Source organism: Chanos chanos, chromosome 1, assembly GCF_902362185.1.
Source record: "Chanos chanos chromosome 1, fChaCha1.1, whole genome shotgun sequence".
Taxonomy (NCBI): domain Eukaryota; kingdom Metazoa; phylum Chordata; class Actinopteri; order Gonorynchiformes; family Chanidae; genus Chanos; species Chanos chanos.
Genome location: NC_044495.1, coordinates 41531878 through 41552008, shown reverse-complemented (window position 1 = coordinate 41552008; position 20131 = coordinate 41531878). Strand labels below are relative to the sequence as shown.

The 20131-nt window shown below is 38.8% G+C and overlaps 1 protein-coding gene across 1 annotated transcript; it reads right to left on the bottom strand.

Moving 5' to 3' along the window:
* Positions 1-737: 737 nt before the first annotated feature.
* On the bottom strand, positions 738-10476 carry LOC115820820 (major histocompatibility complex class I-related gene protein-like). Its single transcript, XM_030784508.1, has 8 exons — positions 10412-10476; positions 6227-6493; positions 5294-5572; positions 3559-3861; positions 3126-3227; positions 2998-3015; positions 1643-1691; positions 738-1455 (listed from the first exon to the last, which is right to left on the bottom strand). Exons 1-7 carry the CDS (start codon positions 10461-10463, stop codon positions 1648-1650), a joined length of 1065 nt encoding a protein of 354 aa, XP_030640368.1. The 5' UTR covers positions 10464-10476; the 3' UTR covers positions 738-1455; positions 1643-1647.
* Positions 10477-20131: the final 9655 nt, after the last annotated feature.

The window sequence follows — 20131 nt, the reverse complement described above, 5'->3', positions numbered from 1 at the left end:
TTGTGAATATATTCATGCATACACTGTATATACAATATTCATGTACAATTAACAGTGCATTTTTCCTTTAGTTCAGAGGCTTGTGCTGTGATACATTGTTCCCCTCTTCTTTTTTTCTTCTTAGCTGAGACTTGATGATCAGGGAAAATAGAAAGGTTTCTACCCCCCATGTCTATATTTCCATTGTAGTCTCTAAATCACTATACATCTGTAACGACCTCGCATCCTCCCTGGTCAGCTTCAGCCACTCAGCATTCAGTGTCACCGGTCAACTGATCACCAGTCTGGTCACCACTCAGCTCCCTCACCTGTTCACACTTTGTTTTCATTGTTTGTCTCCCTTATTTAAACTCCTTTGTTTTGCACCTTCCTTGTGAAGTCTTCATTTGTTTTCTGAGCACGAAACTCGGCCTGACAACTTGAAACGAGCCTTGTTTGAACAAACTTTGTGAGATGAACCGTTTGAACCAACTTTGTGAGACAAATCCTGTTTAAACGAACTTTGTGAGATGAATCCTGTTTGAACGAACTTTGTGAGACGAATCCTGTTTGAACTAACTTTGTGAGACAGACTCTGTCCCAATGAACTTTGTCCATTCTTCGTTTAAATTCCATCTGATTCCAAACTAAAGTCAACAAATATTATTATTAAGCAAAATACTTGTTCATTTTGTGGACTTTAATTGAAAGTGTACACAGTTTTATTTTTGTATCTGTATTTTTCCAACATATTCATTCAAGCAAACATCTATAACCTCCCTCATTCTGCATCATGTTTCAAATGTAAGTGAATGAATATATAACACCTTCATTTTTATCTTTGATAGTTCACATTTCATTTCTCTTAAATGTAAAAGTTGGTTTAATAATGGTGTGAATTTCTGTTTCTGTGTAAATGGTAGAAAAGACATTAAACAGAAAAAGTGCAAATAAAAGCTCTTTTGACAAAACCGTTAGCAGATACAACACATGGAGCATGCTCAGACGGCCAGAGGAGTGGAGAATACTGTGGGTGGGGCCATGGGAGGAGAGCAGCCAATGTCTTCACTGTGTTACCAGTCAAAAGTATACACAACCACTACAAGACAACAGTTTGTTGTGTGTTTCAGATCTGAGGTAACAAAGTGAAATGTTTGCTTTATAGACACCTTCATTTTTACTGTTATGACCCAATTCTCACCAGCACAGGACTCAGTGCAGATTACTGGTCCACACACCAAAACATTTACAATACTGATATGAGCTGATTGTCATGTTTTAGCAAAAGAATGAAGCTGAATTTTACTGTACTCATTAGCTGTTATGCAGTTACAAGTGAGTAGTTAATCTGTAAATGAGCTTGCAAATGAATTTATGATTAAAAGCTGTGTGTGTGTACATATATTTGCTTTGTGTGTGAGTGTGAGAGAGATTGACAGTGTGTTCTCTGTATCAGGTCTTCCTCTCATTGATCCACTGTAAAGAAACAGAGGCATGAGATACATTAACCTGATCAGCTCACCCACTGACTCAGAGTCAGACAGAATGTATTTATTATTTATTTATTAGCTTTACAGGTTTATAAATGCTTATGTACAGCCACTAAAATCCACAATCACTTCATAATGTTTTCACACAGAATATGAAATAGAAATCTACTTACAGAGATCAGGCTTTCTGGGCAGGCCACTCAGACTTGTCTGAATCAGTGTCTGAACCAACAATGAAAATACAAATAACACAGAGTGAACTCTCTGGTTCATATAAACATTACATAACTGTGGAAAAGGCCCTGAATTTTCAGTTATTTCTTATATACATTTATCGTTTATTTGTTGGTGCCTTGTGTCTTGCTTTCCTATCGCATTCCGTGTCGGGCTCCCCCTCCCCCTAGTGGCCAATTACTGTTTTCATGCAAAAATTGCTTGCTGTGACCGATAAATGTCAGTCGAGTTTATCAAATCAGCTGACAATTTATCACTCTATTTTTAGCTCACATCCATTTCTACCCCTCTATTTTTTCATCACCTCCATTTTTAATCAATTAATTTTTGTTACCTCCACCCTTGAGTGTACTTTCCCTAAATGATAAATGGCAATTTTGTGTTGTCAATAATGAACGATGAATGAAAATCATGACACATAGCTCTGTTTCACCATATCACGACTGTTTAATCAAATCGACTTTAAATTAATCAAATCACTTGATAATTTATCACCCTGTTTCATTCCACATCCATTTTACCGCTCTATTTTTCAATTCAGATGCATTTTCATTTCTTCCATTTTTGTCAGTTAATTTTTGTTTCTTCCACCCCGATACAGTGGTCACTACAGAGATGCAAGTTTGAGCCAGCCGAACTTGGCAGAAGCAGACCTCGTTTATTTCCTCCTTTTAGATGAACTTAGGTTTATAATATCTATCTTCGTGAATTCCCTTCTTGTCTGGAGTGCGTGAAATGTTATCTGTTACTACTTTCGATCTGTATGATGTTAGCGAAATAGTGTTGGAAGTTGCTAACTTGTTAATTACGCTCTTTACAGTATGTTTACCTGTTCATATGCTAGCTAGCGCTAGCATTCTAGCATATTAGCTAAAGTCGCTAACGTTCATTCGTGGATATATTGGATTGGTTACAAGAGCTTTAAGCAGAGATTATCTTTCATTGTTTTATTAACTTATTAGTAAAGTCTCAGTACATTTCATGCAACTGTACCCAACTCATGTTACAGTTTAACTCAGTATAAGATTATGTTAATTCAATATCTTGTGTTATATTTCTTCTCTTGTATTGCCATTGTATTTGTCTCAGAAACCACATCTGTAAACAACAGTAAGCTAAAGGCTGGTGTATTGGAATTAATAAGAAGCAATTCACAACTTCATCCCTGTGGTGATTGCAAACTCCCCTGAATCTGCAACCTAGCTCGCCAATCAAGCTTTTCGAATTACCCACTTTACAATGACCTTTTCAAACGGCGAACTGTTGCTGAAAAAACATCGGAGGCTATACTCACTGTTTGTTTTCCCATAGCCTGCAAAGAGGGATGGAAAAAAGGTGAGAATTAGCTCCTCACAAAGATAAGACTGTTAAATAAGAAATCAGTAAACAGATGTGCGTGCACAAACACACACTCACACTTACCACTCATGGATCTTTTCCATATGAAGAACAGAACACTAACAGAGATGAGGATGAGAAGGGCTGCAGCCACAGTGATGATGATGATGCTGATGTTGTCAGGATCTAAAACAGAGTGTAAACATGTTCTGGTTACTGTGAAAACACACGCATTCGCTCTCACACACACACACATTAGGATTTTTGATGACTGTAAAATACACAGTAGCGTTTCTTTTGTCTATAAAGACAAGGAGATGATGGTAGCTGAGGTTCCTAGTAAACACAGTCTGTCTTGTTTGATGTCTTGATAAACTGGATGAAAGCCAGGAAACCCTGTGCTCTCCTATTCTTGTAAAAATCCATTTACCTTTGCCGAACTGTGCTCTATCTGTGACCTATGGCCTCTTGTGCCTAAGACAAAAATCAAAACTGCCTTGAGAAAATACACACAAACCCCTTTGCTTATCCATAAATTCGTTCTCTCCCCAAGTCTTGACAGTCTTGTCTTGGAGGCTCATGTGATCTACGACACAGGAGTACTGATGCTGGCTCAGCTCCTCAGCTGAGACTGTCAGTCTGATGCTCTTCTGGAAGGTTCCATCTTCATTGGGCAAAGTCTCTCCTAGTTCCACATCTTCATTAAGATCCTCTCCATTTTTCAGCCAGGACATCATTACTTGTCTAGGGTAGAAACCTGTAGCGTGACACACCACTGGAGAAGAGGGATCCTTCTGCAACAGAGACACCTCAGGAGAGACTGTACAGAGAGAGAGAGAGAGAGAGAGAGAGAGAGGCAGAGACAGAGAATTGGCAGTGGATGACATGCGGTTATGGTGATGAGATGATTCAAGGGTAAAAACCAAATGCCTGTTTGTAGAATTAGTTTTCTGGCTTGATTTTGTTGTGTTTGTATTTATTCAGTTTACATAGTGTGTAATAGGAGTCTGGCCCTCATTAATCAGTCTAACGTAGAAATGAGATCTGAGTGTAGAAATCATCTTACGTGTGATTCATGAAATGTTTGTATCTCACCAGTCACAGCATAAGAATGATCGGGTGTTGATAAATGTAGTGGCTGAAAACAATCATCATTTAAATATCACGCCGCTAAATATTCTCGGTTTAGAGGCCTCACCCCTAGAGTTTACGACATGGGGATGTGTACTACGTCCAAGAAGAGAAACTTCTCTGACCTCGAAATAGAAACTCTAATGTCGCAGGTCTAATTGAACCAGTCGCATTGCAAAATGGTTAGCCTACCCATTGCTTTTGGTTGCTTAATTTGAATTGCTTGTAAGTATGTTACCAGTAGCCCAGCCTAACAAGTAGGATATCTCAAAATGAATGAAAAATTAATCTTACACCAAAAAACTGTTCACTTCACTAACTGCAAACAATTTGAAAATACTTGGGCCTATTTATGTTAGGGATATACGACACACAGTTGATGCAGGCCTTTACAAAATAAAATATTTTGCCTTTGGCTACATATTTTTAAGGGGCTACAGATGGGCTACATATTTTTAAGTGATGTGGCTGAATATGCTCAGATACCAGTCAGAATATATGGCCTAATAACAATTCTCCAACTCAGCCAGATTTTCTATGCTGCACCGTAAGTCCACGCTGACCTGAAAACTTGCGTGCATGAGTTGAGACTTGATGTGAGATTTGATCATAACCTCTGCTCACGTCCACAATGACAAATACCAAGCTTTGCATGGAAATGACCGTATGCCCAGTTTTCTATTGTACATACTTTTCATAAATGAGGGCCAGTGTGTTTTGTGTGTGTTTTCAGTATTTAAAATGTTTAACTGTGTTCTGTGTGTGTGTTCAGTATTGATAGTGTCTAACTGTGTTCTGTGTGTGTGTTCAGCATTGATAGTGTTTAACTGTGTTCTGTATGTGTGTTCAGTATTGATAGTGTTTAACTCTGTTCTGTGTGTGTTCAGTATTTATAGTGTGCAATTGTGTTCTGTATGTGTGTGTTCAGTACTGATGGTGTTTAATTGTGTTCTGTGTGTGTTTTCTGTATTGAAGGAGTTGAAGTGTGTTCTGTTTGTGTGTTCAGTATTGATAGTGTTTAACTGTATTCTGTGTGTGTGTTTCTTCTGTACTGATGGTGTTGTGTTCTGTCTGTGTGTGTATGTGTGTCTGTCTGTGTGTGTGTGTGCTCAGTGTTGTACTTTTTCTGTCCAGAGTGCCCCTCCCATAGCACATGTATCTCTTTAGCCAGTCAATGCAGATCTGCTGCAGGTACTGTTTTTCACTGTCCAGTCCATCTGTGTTAACGTCCCACTTCTGTTTAGTGAGGAGAGCCTGTGGTACTACAGCGACCCATACCTTGTTCTCCAGATCCAGAGATATAAAATCTTCCCCATCATATCTGTGTTGATTAAAACCTTTTACCTCTCCAGTCCCATCATCCCATTCACAGCCAAACATCTTCTGAGCTGTGTGTACACCTGTCGGATAAAGAGAGAGACACAGAGAAATGAGTGCTCATTTCTATCTGTAAAATATACATGAAAGTAGTGTCTGTCCTCATCCTCCATATGGCCATCGCCAAGTGTTTTCTCTCTCTCTCTCTCTCTCTCTCTGTCTCTCTCTCTCTCTTTCCTCCATGGTATGTTGGTTTTATTGGTCAGTCTGTGTACCATTGTTTGGTTTTGATGGCAGTTTTGAAGTGGCATGAATTTATTTATTTATTGGCATGACTGCATGTTATCGTGTGTTTGTGTGTGTGTGTGTGTGTGTGTGTGTGTGTGCATATATAAGTCATGAATTATGAAGATCACAATAAAATACAACATACCCTGTCAGGGGTGGCTATGCTTATTTCAACTCAGCAACAGTGAAGCTTAAAATGTACATGGTTTGGACATGCAAACATCTATAGGATCTGTTCTTTTCTCTGTGTGTATTCCTCTGTGGTGTATACTTAAGTATTAATACGTATACCTGATGGACTCAAGTTCTAACAGTGCACTTCTTAATACACTCAGATATCACCTCTTACGGAGCCTTAAAACAAAAACATAAAACACTGATTGACTTGAGTGTGTAGGTGAAAGTGTGTTTGTACAAACAAATAGTATGTTAGTTGTGTGTACACCTACCTCCAGTTTGGTTAAACCGTTGCTTTGCGGTGTCTATGTTTGTTATAAAGGCCTCCTGTGCGCCCGAGAAACTGCCAGTCTCCTTTTCCCAGTACTGAGGGTGCTTTCTCGTCACCCGGTGCATCCAGTCCTGTTTAGGAGTAGCTTGGGGAGAATTGCTGTCGTAGTAAACGATTGGAATGTCGTCAACCATTCCAACAGCAACAAATTCTGGGAAGTTTGGCACCTCAGATGTAGCAGTGAAGTAATACTTCAGTGAGTGGATTCCTAGAGGGAGGAAATGAAAAGAAAATGATCGATCTCCCCACATTCATTGCAGTCTTGTTAACATCTTTCTATCATTTCTATTTTATTAACATGTTTTAATGTGGTCTAATCTGCAGTACAGATTTGTTCCCAGAGCTTAGATGATTATGAGGGACTCTATAAAAACTGATCCTGTCCCCGCACAGACAAATAAGAAGCACACATAGGTGTGTTTGTGTGTGTGTGTGTGTGTGTCTGTGTGTGTATGTGCGTGTGTCTGTGTGTCTATGTGTGTCTGTGTATGTTACTGGTTATGAACAGAAGTCTGCTGCCTCTACCCTGACTCCTCTCAGTTCTACTGACTCATTCAAACTCCTTATTCCCCCTCACTATCCATTGAAAAGACATGAGTCACAATAAAACTGACCTGCTCATATACCACAATCAGTTCTGTTGTAAAAAATATATATAACAGCCACATTATGTCTTCTTCTGCTATAAAATGAGAACCATCTTGCAGCTGATATTTACAGTTTGTTTCTTTTTCTTTATCAATGAATTTTTTATGTCTTGGGTCATTATAAGCCTATGTTGTACACAACCCAATAACACATGCGAATCAGCAGACTGAAGAAGCTAAACATAGTCCCTGCTTTATATAAATCATAACTATTCATAACTATAAGTTGTCAGAGGCGTCGGACGCCTGACATCAGAAATAGCGCTGTATTTCTGATATCAGGAGGGGAAAACCCAGCTCTCCTCCCTCAGTAGTAATCACTGGCTCTATTCATGACAAAAACATCAGCATTCAGCACGACTGTCTGATGACACTGATCTCTCACTCAGTCACTCATTATCTAAGCTGCTTATCCTAATTAGGGTGGGGGGTGGGGGTGGGGGTGGGGGGGGGGTGCTGGAGCCTATTCTAGCATTCATTGGGAAAAAGGCAAAGAAACACCCTGGACAGGTCACCAGTCCATCACAGGGCAGGCACACAGACAAACACATTCATGCACACCTAGGAGCAATTTAGTTTCTCCAATTCACCTGACTTGCATGTCTTTGGACTGTGGGAGGAAACCGATACAAGGAAAACATGTAAACTCTGTACAGAAAGGACCCTGGCCAGAAATTGAACCTGAGAACTTCTTTCTATGAGACGACAGCGCTACCCACTGCAGTAGCATGCACGCTACACAGAGCTCCTCAATCTTAATATAACACTTATCATTGGACAAATCCATGACTGTCTAACTCACTGTGAGCTCTAATACAAAATGTATTTCAATTCCACACACTTCACATTAGATTAGACAAATTCAGCAAACTGCAGAGATTCAGTGACAGAAGAAATGAAGTCTTTGAGTGCTGTGTGGACAGAGAGATCTCAGTCAATATCATTCCTGCAGCAGGATTAATGTCCTCAGACTGGTTATTTTGACCAGGGTTATTAGGGTCACCAGGGTTACGGGGGTCATTACTTCTGATCTCAGTGCTCTTATTACAAATATGGGAAATGATATATAAATAACAATATAAAGACCAATTGTATCCAGAATAATTAAAAACACACAAATTACAGGATGACTCTAACTCGATTTGAATTCATGGCTTTGGCTCTTATATATACAACTTCTGGAGCAAGTTTCAAAGGTGAATAAGGTGAATACAAAGTGAATAGATTTTTTTTTAACATGTATTACATTTTCCCTCTAGATTAGGAGTTGGCAATTCTTCTCTTTAAAGATGTAAACCGTGTAGAAACACACCTTTAGAAACACACGTTATTCAGCAGGTGAAGCTCATGCCAAACCTCAGAGTATCAGAATCATGGGTTTTATGTTAAGACTGGAACACAGTGGTGCAGGACCATAACTCTCTGGATGGACCTTTGTTCAGACAGATTATAGATGGATTCTTTTACAGTGATGAAACCTTTGTCATCAAAGACTCTGAAGCTGCTCTAACTCTATATGACTTCATTGTGCCCAAGCAATCTATCTTACATTTAAAAGTGAGTACTAACACAAGGTTACCAATACTGCACTGAAACAACTCGTGTCATATCTAACACACATGTACCCTGCATTATACTCTGACACACACTGTGTGACTGTGATGAGCAGGGGCGGATTTAGGCATGGGCGACATGGGCAGCTACCCAGGGTGGCATCGCCCCCCCCCCCCCCCCCCCCCCCCCCCCCCGCCATGTGGGTCAGTTAACCTTATCGGAGTAGATGCCCTGATTCTAGTTTGTGAGCTAGGTAGGCTACTGCCTGGGAAGGTCTCCCGCTCAGAAGTAGGAGAAGGGGAGGGGGAGGGGCGGGGTTCGGTTGACCTCAGGTGTCCCCACTGGAAGCCCGATTTAGTAGGAGCAGGAAATCTGTCAAATAGCACACCTCTAACTTTGTACAGTAGCTACTAATGCAAAGTAAAATCAGCCACACTACGAAATGCTACCAAATAAAGCACAATTCATTCATAATACTGTGAATATATAGTTTCACAGACATATTGTTGCATTTTCTTCTGGTTTGTGTGAAATCATTAAGAATAACATAAAAGCAGTCTGCACCTGGGCTGCCGGAAGCGGGACTTTTGGCTCTCAGAATATCTATATTAATCAACACGTCCACTTTAGTTATGCTAAAAGATGAAGAGAGAAGTTAACCATTGCAGCGGTAACCTAGCTCGCTTCTAATGTACAGTCTTGTTGATTTGTGCAGGTTGGGTTCGCCCAGGGTGTCATACAAGCTAGATCCGCAACTGGTGATGAGATAATGTTTGAATCCTAGTGGCTCTTCATTGCCCTCTGGTCATGGTGAGATGTGTGTTAGCGCGTTACCCAGTGTGTGGCTTGTCTTTTAGCAAATAAACACATTTCCTCTACTCAACAGCTGCAGAGATTGCTAACAAACAGGAAAACACACTGAAGTGAAACTTACCAAAAATAAACTTTCAGTTGTCAACAATATGACAATGCATTTAAGAATATTTTTAAAATCTGTTATGGTTTTGTGGCATACCATATAAATACACTTCTCTGTCTACTGGTTTGACACTCTGCATATATCAGGAAATGGTTAATATATGTTAAACTCATATATTAAATATAATGGTTAATGGTTCCCATCAGCAAAAGTTTCTTTCAGTAAGGAAGTTCAGTAAACTATGGTCTCTGTCACACATGACCACACACAGCATCATGATCAGTGATCCAGGCAGAACAAACATGACACTGAGATAAGAATTACAATTCAGATTAGCTTCTACATACTGTGGATAATGTTCATCTGGCCCTATTCTGAAGAGGGAGAACGTTTATTTCACCATTTTTTCCCAGCATAACACAACATCACTTTAACTAAACAGAATTAAAAACAAAAACAGATATTATAATGTGTCTGTAAACAACACTGGTGTGTCCCTGGAGAATTTAATTTCTTGCACTCTGACAAAAAATTAGGTTTCTGTGTTTTCTTTTGCTCTGTTCTTCTCAGACAACCTACAGTCACATGCAATGCTAACTACACACACACACACAAAATGGTGCAATGAAAAAGTGGAACATGGTGGGTGTACTTATGTGCTTGTTGATAAGTGGAGCTGAAATATCACAGATGTGATTGATATTTAATCTAATGTCTGAAATAACACCCAATAGTAAACAGACCACTCTACAGTAACAACTACTGCATTTACAACTTCAATTAACTAGTGATGCAAAATTCAGATAACTATATTAAGATATTACAGTGCTTTGTTAAAAAAATAATAGTTTGTGCAATTTTGACAAGACCTTAGTTTTGACAAACGGCTGATATTAATGTTTGTAACTCAGTCATGGCTGTTAATTCGAGAACTAAATTACTATTTGCCCAGCAAATTCAGTCTAACAAACTTGTCAGTGAAGAGAAAACAGTATTTCAGTCTCACCTGCTGAGGCAAGGTGGATGCCAAAGAATAGCATCAGCAGAAAGGACCTCATATTTCTTATAACTCTCATATCTCTAACTCTGTGTGTGATACTGTAATATTTAGATAGGCACTGTTAGATGACCAAGTGCTGTGTCTGAACTAATCAAAAAAAGGAAAAAGAAAAAATAGCCTGAGCCAGTAGGAGTAAAGGAAAATGCACCATCATCAATTACTAAGATCAGGTTACCACACAGGGAAGTGGATATGCAAAACATGGACAAAAAGAAGAGGGGACAATCTATAAATAAATAGTAGATCAACCGACACAAGGCTACGGTTGACTGGGATCACTCTTCACGTACATTGCCAAAAAATGTCTGCATATGGTTCAGCTTACATTCCATTTAGTGACTGAAATGAACATGAAAGTGATTTACCATATAAAATAAACTAAATGAGAAAATACTTTGTAACAAATAAATATATCAAAACATTGTAACAGTGTGCATACACTGTACTTCTCTGTGCTGGTGGTACTTAACAGGAGTCTGGGTTTACTGTGTTCAGTGTGTGTGTGTGTTCAGTATTGATGGTATTTAACAGGACTGTGGGTTCCCAGAGTTCAGTTTGTGTGTGTTCAGCATTGATGGTGTGTAACAGGACACTGGGTTTACTGTGTTGTGTGTGTGTGTGTGTTCAGAGTTCATAGTGTATAACAGGACTGCTGGCTGCCGGAGTTCAGTGTGTGTGTGTGTTCAGTGTTGATGGTGCATAACAGGAGCTCATGCTGTACATATTTCCACGGCCACTCAGTGCAGTTCTGTACTCTGTTATTGTCCTACTCCTGTTTAGTACTAACTGCCTCTTGTACCACAGAGACCCATTCCATGTTCTCCAGATCCACTGACATGAAATCCGTGTAAGATCAGTTGTCTTGAAATAACTAAACTGAACATCCTGTCTTCCAACAGTATTAACAAACTGATGGTGTTACTCTGCCCTTATGTAACCTCACTTCTTCATTCAGCTCTAAGCTTTTCCCCAAAAATATGCTATTAGTACATATCAACATCAGGCAGTTTCAAGGCCTTCAGAGGACTGAGGATAGAGTTGTTCAGTGAACAAAGCTGTTAATCGCTATTAAGTGATTTTGACTGGATTCATATAAATTTGCTTCTCATTTGTAACTAACAATCTATTCATTAATTGAGTTATTATTAGTTAAGTTTACTCTAAACTGTTAGAAATACAGATAGATGAATGAGTGACAATCCTCTTTGTGTTTTCCTCTTCCATGTCTCTTAACCAGAATTTCACTCTCTGAGATATTTCTACACAGCTGTGTCAGGAGACATCGACTTCCCAGAGTTCACTGTAGTGGGCCAGGTGGGTAGACAGAGAGCCATCTCTAAAACACAGTGGTACAGACAAAGTGTGGAAGACTATTACTGGGACAGACACATTTACATTCTTGTGGGTACCACAGAACAGGTATGTACACACCACATACACACATATGCACACACACACACGCACAAGCTCACACACTGCACATAGGTATGAACAGAATAGATCAACATCCTAGCAATACATCAAATAGATTAACATTGATCAAGGATTGTCAGGATTGTTTTTTTTTAATTAATAAAGAAAGTAGACACACATGTTCAAAGACAAAGGCAAAACAAACAACCAAGTGGAAAATTATGAAAACTCAGAGAGAAAAACACAGCCAAAAATAACACATCAAAGGGTGAGACAATGCAGCAGCATTGAGTAACATGACAGCAATAAGAGAAATGAGGAAATGAAACATTCAAACTTCTTGGTACAGAAATGATTGTGTTTCTAAAGTGCGCATGATGCTTGACTTACAAGACTGTCTGCCTGTTTTCTGTTTTGTGTGTTAATTATGAATTATTAGTGTGGGTACATATAAAAACTGTAGACTCTACAACAACTCTGAACACACACACACATACAGAACACCGTTAAGCACCATCAATACTGAACATACACACAGAGCACTGTGAACCCAGACTCCTGTTAAACAATATTAATACTGAACACAAACACCATTTCAACCAGTTCAAGTGGCTAACCTCAGAAAGTACTTTCGGTTCTTTGTGTCTGAACAGGATGAAGAAATATGTGTATTGTGAAAGGGACAAAACAAGTACAAGAACACTGAGCACACACACGTACACACACGCATATACATACACACAAAACAAATTTGGGCTGCTCACATTCTCTCTTTGGTGTTGGTATTTCATGGTACTTGCATTAATAATTAAACGACCTATGAAAAATTTATACGAGTATTCAAAATCTTATCATACCATACCATATATAGGATATTATCATATGTTACTGTAATACAAGTATTATTGTGTTATGCAAATATAGCATGAATGAATGTTTTTAAATGAACTTAATTAAATTATATATAAATTGTTATGCTGTTTAAACTTCATATCTTTTATTTAACAGCAGTCTTGCTGTCTCTCCAGTCTCTCCTGAGGTGTCTGTTACATCTCTCTCTCTCTCTCTCTCTCTCTCTCTCTCTCTCTCTCCCTCCCTCCCTCCAGTCTCTCCTGAGTGGTGCATCATGCTACAGGTTTCTACCCCAGACAAGTGTTGATGTGGTGGCAGAAAAATGGAGAGGACCTTAATGAGGATGTGGAACTGGGAGAGACTTTGCCAATGAAGACAGAACCTTCCAGAAGAGCAGTTCCCTCTCAGTGGAGGAATAACCCTGCACTTTATCAGTGTGTGGTTACTTGGTTACTTTATTTCTTAGGGTGATCTGCTTGACTATCATTTTTCAAAGCTTTGTCCAGAGGATCTGAAAAAGGGAAAGTACACAGCATACCTGAAGACACAGGTGGAGACAAGCGAGGAACTCCGCAAGTTTTCTATCTGTAACTCTGCTTAAAAATCTGCTGCATTTTTAAAATGAAATTTGGGAAATGGAATTTAGTGGCAGATGTACAGTGATTCAGAGACAACAATGGAAATATTTTCCCTGACCATCAAGCTTCACTCAGCAAACAAGAAAATGTATCACAGCACAAGCCTCTACACTAAAGGGAAAAAGCACCATATACTGTATCTGAATATTGTATATTGTATCTGAATATGTATGCATGAATATATTCACATAAATCTCATAAACTTTTTATATCTGCATCTGCCCTTCCTGTTCTCTGTGTGAAGTCTTTTTCCAGTCAGTCCACTGTGAGAGACCAGTTCAGACACTACAAATGTTTACGTGAAACTGACACTGGATGTTTCACACAAACATAAGCAGCTCCCACACACACGCACCACAAAAAAAACAACAACAAACAAAAAAAAAACTTGACGTTCATGTGAATTTTGTGTTGTCGTGCCAGTGGTATGAGAAAAAGGGCATGCTGCCATCTCTCTTGGGGGTATCTCCAGCCCAAGGGAGGAGACACCCCATAGAATTTAAAAAGTGTTAAATAAAGCCTGCTGTACATAATTTTACACTTTTTCCCACTAAGAAATAGTAAAATTACATTAATCTGCTCATATCGGTTTCATTTTATGCTTTTGAACAAGATCAAATATGGTTTTTCTATCATTAAAAAGTAGAGTTACACTGATAGTCATAAAATTAGCTGCTAGTGACTTGGTTTATGGTTATCTTTAAGTCCTACTGCGCTTTTATGACTATAGGGATGGTTATGGTTCGATATGCATAACTTTTTATTACAATGGCGCATGGTTAGTTTAACTTTTCTTTTGTTTTACATAGCTCGTGCCTAAGTGGAGTGATGCAGATGGGATCTGTGGCATAGTCTGAATTCCATTCTCATCAGGAACTAACTTCCCGAGTCGCTTTAGTGCCCCTCGCAATTACACGTCATCAATGTTTGATCAAATTGTCTGGGGGTTGCTGCGCTAAAACGTCAAGCCTGGCGTCTGTTAGATGTTACAGTGAGGGGTTTCTGTTTTGGTGTGCATTGGTCCTGAATGCAGGGAGGCCAGGGCCATAAAATAGAGAACTGGGATCAAAGGGGATAGGGATAGAGAGGCTGGGAGAGAGTGATAGAAAGAGATAAGGAAGAGTGAAAAAAAGGGAGAGAGTTTACACAACTGCAACTTTAATTACTAAGGAACACTAAAGGTTAATAAATGTCCTTTTCTTTTTGAAAGTGAATAGTGTCCGCCCGACAGTGTAATAACTGGATTTGAATTTGTCAGTTTATGTTTCATTATCCAAACTGCTACAACTAGGAAAAAGTAAGTTAAAAAAAAAAAAAAAAACACTTCTGAGTCAGAAAAAAACAAAGCCTTTTTATTTTGATGTATCAGAATTATTTCATAGATTCTAGAAAACTATGCACCTCTTGAAGGAAAAAATGTTGTTTTGACATCAAAATCAGGTCTGTAAAACAATAAACTATCTGGTTAATTCTCCAAAAGCAACTCTTCAGAACTTATGGAAGCTATATGAAACTTGGGACTCTCAGATTTAAATAGACTTCCTCGTTATCATTTGCCACACTTTGTATTTTGGAGAATGCATGCCAGTACCTGTGTTGTACTTGCAGTGCTTTACACACTGTATGACTCGCTGTCCTTTTCTCTTCTGGATGTCCTGTGTTAACATGCTTTAGTGCTGTCATCTGGTGTGCCTGTCATTTCTAAATACAACAGAAATGACAGGCTAACCACTAAATGTTAACAGGGAACAGGGGTTATGATAGCCATGAGGGAGAAAAATAGTTCTGTGATTAAGCTCTTGTCTCGTTCCACTTCCTGTCAGGTCTTGATCAGGATTTGGATTTCCATGAATAACGTATGTGTCTACAAAATTATATGTGAGGAAAGTGATAAGACAAACAAATAAAACCTTCAATAGATGAATGCTTTTTTAGATATTTATGGTACAGTAATCCATAATACTGAGTTTGAGACTTTTCAACTTCATTAACTTTGAGGCCACTTACTAATAACATATTTTTTCTTTGACTTCTGAGTCAGAGAAAAAAACGTAACCTTTTTATTTTGATGTATCAGAATTATTTCATAGAATCTAAAAAAAATGCAGCTCTTAAGGGAAAATATCTTCATTAACTTTGAGGTCATTGCATTTCATTGCATTGGTCAGAATAACTATTCATGGAATGTTTTGTGATTAAAAATGTTACTGAATTCAATTCAGCTTAATTTTTATAGTGCTTTTTACCATGGATATTGTCACAAAAAGGCTGGGCCTGAAAACCCCTACTGAACAAGCCTAAGGAGACAGTGGATATCTGAGTAGTGGTTCAGTCAGGAGAAGGATGAGGAAAGAGGGGGGGTCAAGTTGGTAAACAGGCAGGCAGGTCACTCCAGGGCTCTGGGCGTTGGTACACAGCTCCTTAATCTGTGTTTGGTATGTCACTCATCGCTCATGTGTGTCTGAGCCTCAGTACCCCAGAGCCCTGTGGCATGTACAGGGTGAGAGAGTAGCATTAATGCTCATGTGATTTCTGATAATAAAGTCTGATGCTGTGAATGGCTTAGGTACGCAGTGAGTATGTCTACATGGCTGTAAGACAGCAGTTCCATGATCATGGTGTCACGGCTGACTATAAACCAAACTATTGTTTTTAGGCTTTGTAAGTTCAGTTAAAATATATTAATTCTTATTAAAGTGGATAGTATCAAGTGGACTTTGATAAGGGAGAAAAGTAGTTTATGCATGCTATCCTTTGGTGTCTCTGATGGTTCCCACTAATATGTAATATGACATCCCACGCATCATATCTCTTAAAAATCCTTCAAGTTGCCATTTTATACTCAGTGATATTCTTTTGTATGTTATACCACAAATCCCCTTTGTCTCAGGTACCATATATACATGGCCAGTGCTCATTTTCAAAAATCCAGCTAAACACTTTACATAGTATAGGGGCCTTTAAAATTAATACAATTTGTTTGCGTAGTCATTACTATCTAAACTCTTCCCTCTTTTAGATTTACAGATCATTTTAAAACACTAGAGAAATAGTTTATTCTTGATTTCTGTTTAAGTTGCCACACATAAATAATTAAAGGTGGATTTACTGTCAGTTATAGCAAAACAGTTTTTAGAGATCATATAAATGTACTGAGTTCAAAGCATTTTTATTATGATAACAGTAACACTGTTATTTTATCAGATGAGCACTATGGAAGTGTGTGTGCACAGTGATTTAGGTGTTGGACAGAGCATTATGATATTAACATGATGTGTTTTTATTCACAGAATTGAGTTACACCACTATCCTCATCATCATTGTCAGCCCCAGCATCCCTGTCATTGCCGCTGTCATAACAGTGACAGTGAAGCTGAAAGGCATAATTACACAGATATGAATTACTGTGCAGAATAACCCGTGGTTTTAGGTAAACTTGTTAACAGTAAGTTAACCATTATTCACACTCAAATACTTATATGAAGATTTTGAACTGTAAGCTGACTCTCACAATGAAGTAGAGAATGACACTCACATTGAAACAGAGTCCTATACTCTATGAATGACCTGCAGTTTATGTTGATGCCATAATCACAAGTGTAATCACAACTCTCAAAAATGAATTTGATGAAATTGTGTTGAATTTTTTTTTTTTACAAAAAAAAATGTACTCTTTCTAAAAATCGTTTGTGTCACGCAAATGATTTGAGTCAGGGTCCGATGTCTAATCTCTGGTTTCTTATGGTGGATCTGTGAGGATGGCTTACATGGACAGGAGACACAGACGGGGAGAGCACTCAAGCAAAAAAGAAAAGCACACACACACATGCACACGCATATGCTCACACACACACACACACACACTATATATAGTTGAGGTATATGCAAAGTAGTGTTGGTGGCTTTTGAGAAATTTGCCAGGCACCTACAAGGCCCCAATCATGGCACCAAAGACAGGACACACTGAGCAGAAATTATCAATAAAGACCTTTACTCAAATCGAAATGGAGGCAGTGCACTCGAAGAAAACAAAAGATGCAAAAACAACAGAGGAGGACAGATGTGAGAGGGCTCTTTCAAGATCAAAATATGTGTTCCTTACACAAGACAGAACTTAAATAGTAGAAAACACAGATGTGAATCATAACAAATTTACAGAGGTACTAACAATGATGAACGAGCTTGGGTGTAAAACAAAACTAAAACAAAGCAGAGGAAGCAGGGACTGAAAGAAGGAATGAGATTGCACCACATGAAAGAGTCGTCCTCACCAGCACTTGTAGTCTCTGTGTATTCTTTCCCTCAGTACCTCACTTTCAGTTTCAGTCTTTTAAACATGTAGAGTCCTTTGTTTTGAGAAGACTAGTCACATGACCTGATTGAGTGTCACAGCCTGCACCTCCATTTTGGACTTTTAGTTTGATATGTCTTTGTGCTCTTGTTCTGTGTCTGTCTCCGCCCCTCACCTGTTCCTGTTTGTCTCATTATCAACCTCGTTAATTTCATCCAATCCTGTTTTGCCCTGTTTAGTTCTCCTTCTATTTATGCCCTAGTGTTTGCCTTGTCTTTTGTCTATCGTTGTTTGTGTTTTGTGCACACTGTTATGCTGCACATTTTTGTTACCAGTTTTTGTTCCTGTTCTACACCTGTATTTTGATCTTCAGTTCAAGTAAAGTCCTCTGTTTTGTCACCATCATCGTGTCTTTGCACTTGGGTTCTGCACCACACCACCAGCGGGACATTGAGCCTCAGTTACAATTTACAATTTGGCATTTCACAGATGCTTTTAAACCAAAGCAACTTGCAATTAATGCATCAATCAGGTTTAACTACCTCATAAGCAAAAGATCACAGTAGGAAAGCAAATTAATTATTTTTAGTACCGTGCTCCTGTATATCCTGCGACATAGAGACAGGGTTAGTACAGGGGATTTTTTTTTTTTTAAAAATAAAGCATAACATAAGAGTTGTGCTATCTTTGAAAAGTGACATGACTATTGTGAGAGAGGAGAGATGAGCGGTGGAGGAAATCCTGTCAGAAGCTTTACTCTGCCAAGTCATGGAATTCTATCTGTTTCTTACCTTCCGTTTTATCTGTCAGGTCTTTGACCACCACAGTACTAGTTTCTTTTACAGTTATTTTTCCTTTCTTAACTCACCAGTAGACAACCCACAAGACACATTTTGTTTTAATGACTGAAATGGCTTTTCTTAGCATGTCCAGGCCCCGAATATATAGAGAATAACTCATATAGATTATAATTCTCCATGAACTAGTATTTAAAACAATAACTTATAGAAAAGCAGAATTTTTGTTCAGATAAATAATGTGTGTATTGTATGTAACAACTGTTCAGACACAGGATTCACGTGCTGAGTAGACTTTAAGCCAAGACATCAAGTGTGGTACATGGTTAAGAGAACACCATAGTCAAGACAGGAAATTGGAACCAGTGAAACAGGCCAGGATCAGAACCTACGGAGGGTAATACAAACAGAATGGATTAAAAAAACCCAGAGCACTCAGCCTCTGAATGGGAATGGGAGGCTTAGTGAAGAAGGAAGGGAACAGTATTTATGTATGTCAGTAATGAGTCCATGAATGAGGAACAGATGTGACTGATAATCTGTCCATGAGCTGGTGAAACTCAGTGCTGAATCCGATGGAGGTGGAGATGAAGGTGTGATGACAAAAGCATAAGACAGTGTATGTCATCACCTTGTTCTGTATAGATCCATACAGCTCAATTCAATCATATTCAAGCTCAGTATGAGAAATTGCATTTGAGTATGTGTCTCTAAATCTGTTACCATTTCATCAGTAGCACAGATCTGAGAGGACTCTGGCACATTTGCGCAAATATGTATACATTTATCATTTTTATTTTATAATTGTTTACTATATTGTTCATATTTACTATATGAACACATATTTATTATATTACTCATATAGTTTCAGTATGTGTTTATAAAAAGACCCTTACAGAGGACACTGGGTTCTTTCTATGTCCCTGCATGAACACTAAGGTTAGTGCTTCTGCTGGATGTACATGCCTCACACTGCAGGCATGGTTTTAATCAAGAGCTCTGTACCTCCTCCTGTTCTATATCTACAGAAATGCAACAAGAGTCCGTGGAGTGCCTTGTTTTCTCTGAGGTTTCCATCTCTGTAAACGTCCTTCACTTTGGCTACCTGCTTTGTAGCAGTCAGAAGGAAAGGAGGTCTCATGACCAGTGTGAACTGGTATGAACAATAATTTTGTCCTCTCCTCCCCGAATCAGTGTGAGGATTGTTCCAGTACAGGAGTTTAAGAGATCTATATTCAAAATGATTTACTGTTTAGCTGACAGATATGCTAATTCAATGAAAATTTTCAGGGCAGTTCAGGTTTGCTTCAATAGCACTTTTTTTTAGATGGAAAGCTTTGCAAGGCACTGAGCCTAAGACCTCCAGTCATCCAGCTAAAGGAAACATTTCTCTTGGTAAGGAAAAACCCTTGAGAGAAGCCTTGGGTCTCAGAATGGGGAATTCTCCTCCTGTAGCTAGCACTAGGTTGTCAGAGTGGTTAGTTTTAGGAAAATCTAAGCAGTGGTTAAGTCAAACATTGAGCTGGTCAGGTGGGATAGTCAACCATGACAAAAAACAAGGGGCTGGGGTTTGGCAGCTACTGAGCAGGTTGGCAGGCAGGCAGGGGATGATGCTGGGTGAAAGGGGTGTTTTGGGGACTTTAGCCGCAGATTTTATTTGTAGATGGCTGAGCAA

Excerpts from the sequence above, each read along its gene's own strand:
- LOC115820820 (XM_030784508.1), bottom strand. The coding sequence starts at position 10,463 with ATGAGGTCCTTTCTGCTGATGCTATTCTTTGGCATCCACCTTGCCTCA. Across the intron at positions 6,494-10,411 it reads CATCCACCTTGCCTCAGCAG|GAATCCACTCACTGAAGTAT; the intron begins GTGAGACTGAAA and ends TCCTCCCTCTAG. Across the intron at positions 3,228-3,558 it reads ATTTATGGATAAGCAAAGGG|ATCCTGACAACATCAGCATC; the intron begins GTTTGTGTGTAT and ends ACTCTGTTTTAG.